This window comes from Carassius gibelio, chromosome A23 (genome assembly GCF_023724105.1).
Source record: "Carassius gibelio isolate Cgi1373 ecotype wild population from Czech Republic chromosome A23, carGib1.2-hapl.c, whole genome shotgun sequence".
NCBI classification, from domain to species: Eukaryota; Metazoa; Chordata; class Actinopteri; order Cypriniformes; family Cyprinidae; genus Carassius; species Carassius gibelio.
Window position 1 is genome coordinate 3,533,113 of NC_068393.1, and position 12,557 is coordinate 3,545,669.

At 39.1% G+C, this 12,557-nt stretch overlaps 1 protein-coding gene across 1 annotated transcript; it reads right to left on the minus strand.

The window, feature by feature from the left end:
* Window positions 1-463: 463 nt before the first annotated feature.
* On the minus strand, window positions 464-10,871 carry LOC127944707 (protein Wnt-7a-like). Its single transcript, XM_052540903.1, has 4 exons — window positions 10,655-10,871; window positions 9,984-10,210; window positions 7,619-7,890; window positions 464-2,804 (listed from the first exon to the last, which is right to left on the minus strand). The coding sequence occupies exons 1-4, from the start codon at window positions 10,723-10,725 to the stop codon at window positions 2,322-2,324; spliced, it is 1,053 nt and encodes a 350-aa protein (XP_052396863.1). The 5' UTR covers window positions 10,726-10,871; the 3' UTR covers window positions 464-2,321.
* Window positions 10,872-12,557: the final 1,686 nt, after the last annotated feature.

Consider the following 12,557-nt stretch of genomic DNA (forward strand, 5'->3'; position numbering starts at 1 on the left):
ATTTGTCACTGTGGTCCAATGATCGGTGAATGTACTGAATCAATCTCACACAACCATCTAGAATATGTGGCAGCATATTAAAAACTTCATCTCAACATTGTCTCAACCTGATCTGTCTCAGTGTGTCAGCATCCATGGAGTTTTTTATGTCAAAACATCTCATTAAATTCACCCCAAATCAAATGATCTATGATTTCTTCTGAGCTATGCTATGCCATCCATATTCATTTTATATTTCTATACTCTGATTGTACTTGATATGGACAAGTGACTTCCAATAAACACAAGTGCAATTCTGTTAGAAAATGCAGTATGCAATATAAAATACTACAGCATTATATTTATCAAAAACAACCTTATGTTATCAGCACAAGCTTTGGGAGTGAAAATTGATGTTTATGTACAAACACAACAGAGAATTAAATTGTGATCTAAGTGATTTATTTTTTTAATACTCATTAGCAATTGCTAGATCACAAAAACAAACAGAAGCTTGAGTTTCGATGACAGGACCAGAATGAAGAAACTCTCTCCACTTCTCTGCTGAATTAATTCACTATGATCTTGATAGTAATGTCTTGTGTTAGCAGTTCTCCTTCCTGATAATATCCACGTGTGTATGTTTTTGCGAAAGCTGAACGATATCACGTGTAAGCGCTAGCTGACTTAGCCTGCGTGACTAGCTGACATTTCGCAGCAGTCAATGGAGTTGTTTAGCAACTAACAGCAAAGGACTGAATGGAAGAAATGTCCAAGTCATCAATCACCTGACAACTCCAGCTCCGCCCACTTGAACAAGTCGTCACAATAACACTCCCTGCGCTCATCAATTACACGAGGAGCTGGAATTACTGTCCAAAACAAAGCACTGGTGGGAATTACTGTTGTGTAATGTTTATTCAGGCTGAATTCTTCAACAAGACAAACTGTGGCGGCATCACACATGAGGAACACTAACACCACTAACAAAATTGAGTGAGTGCTGGTCTTGTCAACTTGTGTTGTGCGATGCTAGGTTGTTTTATGTGATTTGTCCAGTGCAGATGCTGAAGTGTTGAGCTCAAACACAACACTGTGCTGTTCTGTCTGTAATGTTCTGCTCTCTAGATATGGTTCAGGTCTCATGATTTGCCCACCATCAATTTGAACCAGCGAACCTCTGCTCATCATGCTGCATGATTTTAAGAAGCATTCATTTCAGTTGCACAAAGTTATTAGTTTGTTCAAATCACTAAATCTAAAGAAGTGATACTAGTGATAGTGTTGCTTACCACTATCAAACACTACTAACAACATAGCCATGGTTGCATGAGATCTAGGTTTGACTTTAATCATTAACATCCACATTCCAACTTTGTCACCCACAAGTCAAAATTACTGCATAATGCAAACGGAGTGGTTTTCAGAAATGGCAAAGTATAAATAAAACATTCATATAAAAATATTCTTTCACAAAATATACTCAATATTTTCAGTGTAAATTCTACATCTGGATTCATCACTATACCAGTTTCAAAAAGCTTGTGGTCAGTAGTTTCTTAATATTACAGCGAATGTGATTATTCCAGACTAGCAGCATATAGGAAATTTCTCATCGAAAAAAATATTGCCTGTTTTTTTTGTTTTTTTTATAACAATGCATTATGTAAACTAATAAAGCTATACTTTCAGAAGATACAAATCTCAGTGTATTCATCAAGAGATGCAGATCCACTATTTCTTCCCAGAGTCTCATTAATTACAGTTAACAACATTGTTTTTAATAAATAAATAAAATCAGTTTGGATGAATTTAACAAGAGAGCACAACAGTGATCGTGCATTATTTTCCTTGGTTTCCTTGATTAATTTTCTCTTTAGAAATGTTCTTAAACTATAAAATTAAAACCTCAGCTTACATCTGGAACCATGATGTTTTGCTCTATTTGTTAATATCTCTGTTAATTTCACTTTCACGCCTGCAAGACGTCCATGATCCAGTAGCTCCATTGGTAAAAATCAGGATTCAGATAGTTGTACTGGGTTTTACAGCAGGTAGAAGACAAGAGAGCCTTGTTTTAATCCAAACAGCTTCCTGCAGACTGAAAAAACACTCGCAGAGAGTGGCATCAAAAGTATAGTATTTTACACTTTTTGGTCCCGTGTTCCTTCTCAAGCAATTCTTTCTCCAGACAAAACTTTATGATCTTCCTTTAAAGTGAAGGAAGGATGTCTGATGTAAGGTCTTGATCAAAAGAACAGATGCCACCTGATTAAGTCATCTTTTAATGTCAGGATGAAAGATCCTCTCATAAACTAGGTCAAAAGATCCATAGGCATCGCTCATTTGCATGTGTGCACCTCTGTCCTCTCGCTGCAAGTGTTGCATTTGACGTAGCAGCACCAGAAGAACTTGCAGTTGCACTGCCAGACGCGTGAATACTGGTGTGTGTTGTATCCGCGGCCGCAGCACATCAGGTCGCAGCCGTTGGGATGGTGCACCAGCGTCTTATTGCACACCCGGCCCTGAGTGCCCACGCTGCCGGTCACAGGGTCCTCCTCGCAGTAGCTGGGTGATTTCTCGATGTACACCAGATCTGTGTCCATGGGCTTGCGGTACGAGTAGGGCTTTTTGATCTTGAGGAAAGTGGGTCGTTTGTGGCGCGTGGCCTTGACCGGCTCCACATGAACGGCGCGGCTGTATTTGTCTTTCAGGATGTAGCCAAGCTCGCGAAACTTGGGGAGGGTCATCCAGCAGGTTCTGGTGGTGCAGGATCCAGACACACCGTGACATTTACACTCCAGCCGCATGTTCCTCTCCAGGACCTGAGACCAGCACAGCAGCAACAATATGAGAAATCAGTGCTTTAATTAGTCATATCAATCAAAATTTTACCTGTTTGTGAAGATAAATAATTATGCAAGCAATGTCATTTCAGACTGAATAGGTTTGCTTTGAACTTAAGGCTGTCTTACACTCCATGACTTTAGCCCAGTTTACAATCTGCTGGAGGCCAGACTGCAGATTTTGATCATTTCAGAATTGACCAATTTCAAAGCAATTCACATAGTCTATAATGGACACAGACAGCAATTTTCACTTTATTTTGATAGTCCAATTCAGACAGACTACTAACTATAAATATAACTTCACAACTACATGTCAACTAGCAGTCATTAAAGTATTAATAGACTGTCTGCTTAATTTCTGCTAACACGTTATTTTGATGATTCACAACACATTCTTCTGACTGTAAATAACTTTGCATATACTTATGCAAACTTAATCTTATGTTAACTTAATTTACTAACTGTAACCCAACAGTCTACTAATACTGAGAGTTAATTCAGATGTAGTTGCAAAGTTACTCATAGTTAGAAGAACGTCTAAAGTGGATCAAAATAAAGTGTTTCCCATTTTTATACCTCGGACTTTGAATCTGTTTGGTCAGAGGATATCAAAAATGTTTTTAGAGCTGATCTTAAAACACATGCTGTTTTCATCTACCATGCATCTTCTAGTGAAAAGTCATTAGTAGTGTATTACAGCCTTTAAGCAGGTGACAAATCCACAGTAATGTGTTGGTACACCATCATTTTTGCACAAAGAACGTGGAAAAGAACGACTAGAATTGGCTAAAACAGTGCTGTTGGTGGTCGCTGTCAGGGGGGTTTATTCGGGTGCAAAAATGTTTGATTATTTTTACTCCATATAGTGCGAGGAAATCTGCAGGATAAAAAAGGTTAAAATTTCTTCATGCCCACAGCTCAAATGGTGAGAGACAACTTACTTAGTTTAATATGTAGGTTACTAGGTAAATCATATCCCCGTATAAGCAATAACAAACGCGTCACAGGCTTGCCCCCGAAGCATCTTCTCATTCCATGACTTCACATTCAAAAACAAATGTACAATAACTGTATTACCATTGCACAAACTGTTATTTCACCCCACAACATACCAATGACAGCACTCAAAATGGCCTTACGTATCACACATCAGCTCAGCGACTAACAACAAGACCTTCTGCTATCTGTTCTTCAGAGATGGGCACCATGAGCCAGCACAATTACAAAAGCTGGCATGGATTAAGAATGGGAGGGGCACAGTCAAACAGAGCACTCTTTTAGTTTGTTCAAGACAAAACCTGCAGCTAGCATGATCCTGTATGTCAGTTCACTAAGAGGCAATTTAGCGTTTCAGATAAGATGGTATGAACAGAAAAGACTCCTTCTGCTGGGTGCACAATGTAAGCGTGGAGGCCGGTGAATGAGGAGGTGTTGGTGCCACGAATCACCTCTCTGTGACCAAATGTGGAACAAGCTAGATATTAGATGGAGGCTTCTTTAACTTCTGTTAGACTTAACTGGGAGAGCAAGAGTGATTATTCTGCTCTCTCATTAGCAGATAGACCTGTTGGGGTGTTTCTTAAATGACAAAGGAAATTTATGTCTAATAGTATTCAACAGATTTGAGGTTAATGATGTTTGGTCATGAGAAATGATGTTTGACTACACTGAAGTCTAAACTGTGCCATGAGCCTCAGAAGCCTTGAAATATAGTGCATGCTTCATAATGAGGACTTTTGGGGCAAACTATTCCTTTAACCCATAATAACAGATAATGCAGCTTGGCGTTTCATTTACATAAACACAAAACTGTAGAAAAAGGTGTCCTTGACATGGGATTCAGGTATCACCCCTTGTGAAAAAGAAATACACTTTAGCACTTTTATTACAGTGTGACCTATTCACACGATTATATGTAATATTTTTAGATGCTTGATTGCATGTCATTTACAATTAAGTGGAAATGTAAATATACTGAACCAAATTATAAATGCAACACTTTTGTTTTTGCCCCCATTTGTCATGAGCTGAACTCAAAGATCTAATACTTTTTTTTTATGTACACAAAAGGCCTATTTCTCTCAAATATTGTTAACAAATCTGTCTAAATCTGTGTTAGTGAGCACTACTCCTTTGCCGAGATAATCCATCCACTTCACAGGTGTGGCATATCAAGGTGCTGATTAGACACCATGATTATTACACGGGGTGTCTTAGGCTGGCCACAATAAAAGGACACTCTTAAAGTGCAGTTTTATCACACAGCACAATGACACAGATGCTGCAAGTTTTGAGGGAGCGTGTTATTGGCATAGTGACTGCAGGAATGTCCACCAGAGCTGTTGCCCGTGAATTGAATGTTTATTTCTCTACCACAAGCCATCTCCAAAGGTGTTTCAGAGAATTTGGCAGTACATCCAACTGCAGACCATGTGTAACCACAGCAGCCCAGGACCTCCACATCCAGCATCTTCACCTCCACGATCGTCTGAGACCAGCCATCCAGACAGAAGCTGCAACAATCAGGTTACATAACCAAACTGTCAGAAACCGTCTCAGGGAGCTCATCTGCTGCTCGTCGTCCTCATCGGGGTCTCGTACTGACTGCTGTTCGTCGTCTTAACCGACTTGAGTGGACAAATGCTCACATTGGATGGTGACTGGCACTTTGGAGAGGTGTTCTCTTCACGGATGAATCCTGGTTTTTACTGAACAGGGCAGATGGCAGACAGCATGAATGGTGTCGTGTGGGTGAGCGGTTCACTGATCTCAGTGTTGTTGATCGTGTGGTCCATGGTGGCGGTTATGGTATGGATAGGTGTATGTTATGGACAACGAACACAGGTGCATTTTATTGATGGCATTTTGCACAGAGATACCATGATGGGATCCTGAGGTCCATTGTTGTGCCATTCATCCATGAGCATCTCCTCATCATAATGCATGGCCTCATGTTGCAAGGATCTGTACACAATTCCTGGAAGCTGAAAACATCCCAGTTCTTGCATGGCCAGCACACTCACACACTGAGCATGTTTGTGATGCTCTGGATCGGTGTATACAACAGTGTGTTCCAGTTCCTGATAATAACCAGCAACTTCACACAGCCATTGAAGAGGAGTGGACCAACATCCACAGGCCACAGGCAACAACCTGATCAACTCTATGAAGGAGATGTACTGTACACTCTCTCTGTTCAATTCTAGATTAAAGACACATCTGTTTGGCCAAACATTCAAACAATGCATCTTATAATTATGGATTGCAGTTATATCTGATCAAATGTGCATTATTATTCTTAAACTTGGGTTAAACTAATTAATTTTACTTGGTTGGAACAGCAGTTACTCTAATTATGTCTCTATTTGTTTCTCTGTTTTGCCACAGGATTTACATCCCGTGGTAACTAGGATTAACTCAAGCTCCAGTCTGGATCCAGAGCACCTGAGAAGAGATGATGCTGACCCTCAGAGGACCCCAGATGATGCTAACCCTGAATCAACAAACAGAACTAACAATTATTGCTACAAGTGTGATTGCATCATATAATAATTGCTATTAATAGTGTTAATCGTCTGTTTGACTACGTCTTTAATTTTACAGAACATTTCTGCCATATGCACATAAACTGACAGTCACCAGTGATAATCTACTACTATAAATTGTACTTGTAGTAAGTTCATCAAGACACAAAGTCTTTTATTTAGTAAATATTTTATTAGCTGCATATATATATATATATATATATATATATATATACTAAAAGTGCACATTCAATACATGTAAGCACATCTCTTTTTTCTAAGGGACTGTATCACTTATTCCACATCAAAGACAACATAAAAATGTATATGCAGGAAAAAAGCATGGCCTCTAAATGCAGGTGAAAGTGAAAAAGCCTTTTAGGATCTTTGGCGGTTTGAGCATTGAAAGTTGAGACATAAACACGACATCAAAGATGAAATGTTTCCATCAAAGCTAGCGATAGGGGATACTGGTGTAATCCAATGTCTATTAAACTGAGCAGAAAATGGGAGTGGATTTGCACAGACCTCTGTGTGTTGGAGCTGATCTGATTTGTAATCAAACTCGAGCACTTATTCTGCTCTTACCTCTAAAAGCTTCCTATTATTGCTGTGCCAGTCGAGTCTTGGCTTCGGTGCCGGATTGCTGACGGCTGCTAACCACAGTGCCATAGTTACTGAATCCTTCGCTGTACTTGACTTTCACTTGATCCGTTCAGTGTAACCAAAACATCACTTCACTGATAGATAATACCTCTTAAAGGAATACTTCACTTGAAAATTTGGTCATTTGCTCACCCACATGCTCATTTTCAGACTTGACAAGACCAGGCATGGCCAGGTGTCACGTGTCTCATAGCTCAACATGAGACCCCAAGCTTGATTATTCATAAACAACCTATGCATACGTAAGGTCAGCCTTAAAAAATAACTGTCCCTGCGTCCCAATATGCATATTATCCATCATAAATAGTATGTGAGATTGGAATAAGTGTGTCCCAAAGCATAGTATGTTGAAAAGAGTATGCTAAAAGATGGTTATGTTTAGGGGTGGACATCCATGCTTACTGTTTTTCTAAAGGTCGTACCATTGACAGTTGTTCGAATTCTTAAAAACGATCCACATCTGGTAAAACAGTTCTCCATGAGACTGGGTTGGGCCAACTGTTCCTTTAAAGGAAACTCTCGAAAATGGAAGATGCCTGACATTTTTATTTACAGGAAACATACAAAGCCAAGCCGTTGCTTGTATGACTGAACACATACCTTTCGGCCTACTTCGTTGTTATGTAGATTCATAAGTGTCCTGGCGCTGTGTTTGATCTCTCTAGCGTCCATGAAGACTTTGGAGAAGCCCAGGCCGTAGTGGATGTCTGCCGAGCAGCCGCCCCATTTCCATCCGTCGGCGTGGCCGTGGAAGCCCTGCTTGTCTTTGTCACAGCTGCATTCGCTGAGGTTTCCCTGCGTGCAGGCGGCTGTGATGGCATGAGCCACTCCTGCTGCCATGATGGCATACGTGAACGCTGCCTCTTTACTGCCTGTGATCACAGAGAGAGAACACATTACTGTATATTACAGCAATCACCGTTCTTCAGAGGTAATGGATGCAAATCAAGCACTTCAAATAAAGCATCAGATATCTGCATTAGTCAATAATTGAATGTGGTTAGACATTTAAAATGACATTTCTAACATGCATCACTTCAGGATGTTGTCCAAATCTCTTTGACCACTGGTGCATATGTGTTTACAAAATAAATATGTGCAGACAGTTTTGCAGTCAGTATAATAAGTGTGTACTTTTTGTTAAAAAAAAAGAAGAAATATGAAAGAAAATCATAGGTAGGTAGTATTTTGAATGTGTTACAAACAAAGACCATTTGTGCAGTTTTATTAGGAAAATTGCTCTGGGGGAACAAGTGATGCTCTCTGAATGATTTAATGCCAGGTATGTTTACACATACAGAGAATTTGTTTAGGTGTCTTTCAAACAGAAGGAAAGTGACAAGACAGGAAACTGATAATAAAAAGAATAAAACTAGGATAATAAAAACAAAAAACACAATATACAAAGTAGACAACAGATGGTATTTGTGTGTACAGGTTATGTACAAATGCAAGGAAATGTAAAAAGAGGTGTTAAATACATAACATGAATAGTTATTGCCAGGTCAGATGTTTGTGAGATGATCTACTTCATGTGTGAAGAAACCAATGGACATCTCCTTCCTGAGGTTATCACTCATAGCTTCTCCATAAATCACTGACAGACACCACTGTATCTTCTAACAACTAACAACAACTAACAATGAACAGCTGTGTTGTTATTAACAGGAAGAAAAATGACTAAATATGGTAACAAATTATCGCTCATTATTAGTTAACTAAAGTTAATTAAAGTTATGCTTTAACCCGCTCTCGTATCACCGCAGTGTTCAGAAATGAGGCTGTGATTCAATAAAATAACACTGCTTTAAGGTCAAACATACAAAGTTCATCCAAATTGCAAGTGCACATCAGATTATACACCAATCAGTCAATCAGAAAAACATGTGACAATTCATTGTTTTTAATGTTTTTATTTTTAGGGTTTATGTTATATATTTTATGTCTGAGCTTTCACAGGACCCATACAAAACTAATGAAACGTTTTCCTCCTGGACTTTCGAAGCTAGTTGTTTTTCAAACAGATTTAGTAATTTCTCATAAGATTTTGAAACGTAAAGATGTAGAGTCTAAGGGTGCTACAAGAATCGTCTGCTCATTGTGCTTTTGAGTCATTTGAAGTGTCTCTCAGACACTAAACACAATAATAGGAGCATACGGATATTCACCAGTAGACTTGTGTCTCTTTACCCAGATTTACTCAGACTGAGCTTAGACCTCATGAACTTTTCTGATACAGCAGCTGTGAAAGTAAAAGTGCATTTGTCTCAGGTAGCATCTTATCATGCTCTGCACACCTGTGGAAAACCTCTTCAGGCTGCAAATACCAACCCAAACACTGATGCATGCATAAAAAATGTGAATACCAAACTCTGAGAAGGCTTTCAGTCAGAAAAAGGGGGCCATACTCTTAAACATAAAGGCTCAACAAAAACCGAAAAGGCTCAATATACCTTATATAAAAGAAGAGCCACAGAACCACACAGAACTTTATATTCTTTAGTTCTTTATAAAAACCATCTGCTGGTGCTTTAAGGAACTAAGAAACCTAAATACTGCAAACACATAATAAAACCGCAATCTCCAAAGAACTATACAGCAGTTAAACATGGTTTTCAAAACTAGATTTACATTAGATGTTTGTTTGCTGAACCTAAGAACACCGAAGAGCTTTATTTAAGGTTATTTAAGATGTTGTTGTTGTTCATATTCCCGTCTTTAATGTTTTGGAGCGCATGCATGACCGCAGGTTAGAAACACGCTCATGTAGCTCATCTACCAGACATTTCAGGCATGTGCCACGGAAATCTTGAAAACTTGGAACCCTTAATAACTGGGACTAGTAAAGGAGGTAACCCAAAATTAAACAAAATGTATAATCCGTAACCAAAGTAGGAAAGACTTCCCTCTTTCCAGATTCATCCAAATGCTGTTTTAGACACACGAGAGGAGATTTCCAACATACCCACTTTCAGCTCTTTCCCGAAGACGGTCCTGTCTCCGAGCGCGGAGCAGTTCCAGCGGCCGTGTCTGAACTGGAACTGGCACTCGTTGAGCCCCATCTGTGCGCCCTGTCCGATCACGATGAGCGCGTCCGGCCGGCTCTGACAGATGATGCGCTGCCTGGGCGCCAGACCCGGGATCCGGTTACATATGATGCTCGCTCCCAGCGCCAGCACGGTGGAGAACCGCCTACCATCGATCAAAGAAGAATGTCTTAATATTTAACATTTGGTTGCTAATCAAACGAATATTGGATAGGCTACCAAAAAGATAAAGAGCTAATATTGCACAACAGCCTCCCTCGCAGTCATGACAAGCTGCTCGGGCACCTGCACGACCACCGGACACACCGCGCGCGCGCACCGAGGGAGTCCGGTGCTTGTCCAAAGACCCCTGCGAAGCGCGCAGCAGATCACTGAGTGCCTTTGGAAAGCATCATTGTTTAAAATGCTTATACTCCAAAAAAAAAAAAAAAAACAAAAAAAAAAAAAAAAAAAAAAAAAAACATTTGATTTCCCACTGAATCAAAACAAAAAAAAACAAAAAAACATTCTAATGCAGATTAGACACTAGACTGCGTTAATTATTCTAACAACATTAATAGTGTATTTGTGTGTTTTTCCCACAGCTCACCCCATTTTTAAGTAGATTATTCCGATACAAAGGAAAATGTGAAATATCCAGCGTCGTGTTCTTCTGCTCATGATGCTCCTGTCTCGTTTCGCTCAAAAGTCAGGTTGAATAGTCAGTCTATCAGTAAATAAAGTCCGTGTGAAGTAGTGTTGTCTCCAGCTGTGGGACTGACTCTTCTGGCCGCTCGTGCAGCTCAGTCCAGGTGTCTGCAGCGCGCGCACAGCGGCACAGGTGGAGCACATCTGAGCCCTCATCCTCCACATCTGCTTTATATATCTGGGCGTGTTCCTGGGGGCCCTGAGCCCACCCATACAATCTCATTTACATCACAGAAGTCGTGTGTCTGCTTTTATTCAGATCCATAAATACCACTATTAATAGAAACAAACCATTAGACACAGCCTCGTCATGCAGATAGCAGTTAGTTTAATCATCAGTTAAAGCACTCCTCAACATGTCTCAACATAACAGTTGATTTTCCACATTTCTATCAGTGAATTAATGTGAATTGTCAAGTTGAGTTTACAAGCGACACTTCTTTTCAAAGTGTACATAACATGTTTTTTAGTTAAATCTGTGTTTGTTCTTTTGTAAAGTACAGAAATACTACTGTAAAGTACTGTTAAGTGTCCAGGTGGCGTTCTTGATGATAAACTAGGAATAAACAGGCAGCTGTCCGGCGTATTTTGATGTGGTTAGGAGTGCTATAGAAGTCTGGAAGGTAAACTACAGGTGCTTTAGGTTTTAGAAAAGGCCTGAGAGTCGGATGTCTGTCAGTTTATTCTCTATGCTCTTGAGAAAGACACAACTCCCAGTTTTAAAAACTCATTCTTTAATCCATAGCAGTTTATTAGCAGAAGGCTATTGTTTATCAAGTCTAGAAACCTTTCGCAGTCACTCCCCCTACAGGCCTAATCACAGCAGATGGGTGAAAACTCAACTCGTGTGTGCACTTTAGAAAGGTTTATTGTCTTAGTTAAGGTAAATTCTCCCACATTTTTGTTGACTCTGACTGTAGCTTTCACGGAATGACTAAATGTCAGATCACAGAGTTGTACAAACTTTTGTCGAGAAACAGTAAAAACAGTAACGTCATTATGATCAAATATGGTATAACTGCTTATAGCTGTAGTAAAAAAGAAAGAAACAAACAAAAACTTTTCTAGTTTTGCAAAAAGACAGCTATAAAATATATAAATGTTTGTCAGATGTAATCGGAAGTTTGTATTGTTCCTTCCTTCATATAATTTGACAATAACAGAGCACATATTGTCACATCATTTAATTGTAGTTTTGCTCAGCTCAGCTTCAGTTGAGTGTCTTTCCTGTTGGGCACAATTCAAGACCAGATGCCTTCTCATTACTGTACTCTGTACTCAGCTGTAGCGCTAGCGAGAAGGTCACTGCAGTGTGAGGAGATCTCTCTGATACTGACACTCTTCTGTAAAACTGTTAGATTTTATGTGAAGTTATCATTGCCAAAATAAGGAGATGGAGAACTGTGCATTCAGAAAGTACTAAGACTGCTTTATTCAGGTTTTCTTTAAATAAATGAGCTATGTTGTCACAAATCTGTTTTTGCTGTTGAATGTGGACAGATGTGAAAAAAGTATGGTCTGAATGAGGGTTTTGTTCATTAAAAATAAAACCATAAAAACATTACTTGTGAAATAAACATTAACTGAAATAAAATAATTAAAAGCTTAAACTTATTTTATTTCAGCTAGTTGCCACTGCAACATTTTTGTTCACTTCATACTGAAGTAGGCTAAAATAACAAAAAATAAATAAACCAAATCTAAAACTTAGCTTTATAAAAACTTAATAGGCTTATACATACTTAAAATAAAATAAAATAATAAATGAAAACAAAGTACTAAAACAACAAAGTACTAAAATTTTA

Excerpts from the sequence above, each read along its gene's own strand:
- LOC127944707 (XM_052540903.1), bottom strand. The coding sequence starts at position 10,725 with ATGAGCAGAAGAACACGACGCTGGATATTTCACATTTTCCTTTGTATC. Across the intron at positions 10,211-10,654 it reads ATAATCTACTTAAAAATGGG|GCGGTTCTCCACCGTGCTGG; the intron begins GTGAGCTGTGGG and ends GATCGATGGTAG. Across the intron at positions 2,805-7,618 it reads ACAACGAAGTAGGCCGAAAG|GTCCTGGAGAGGAACATGCG; the intron begins GTATGTGTTCAG and ends TGCTGGTCTCAG.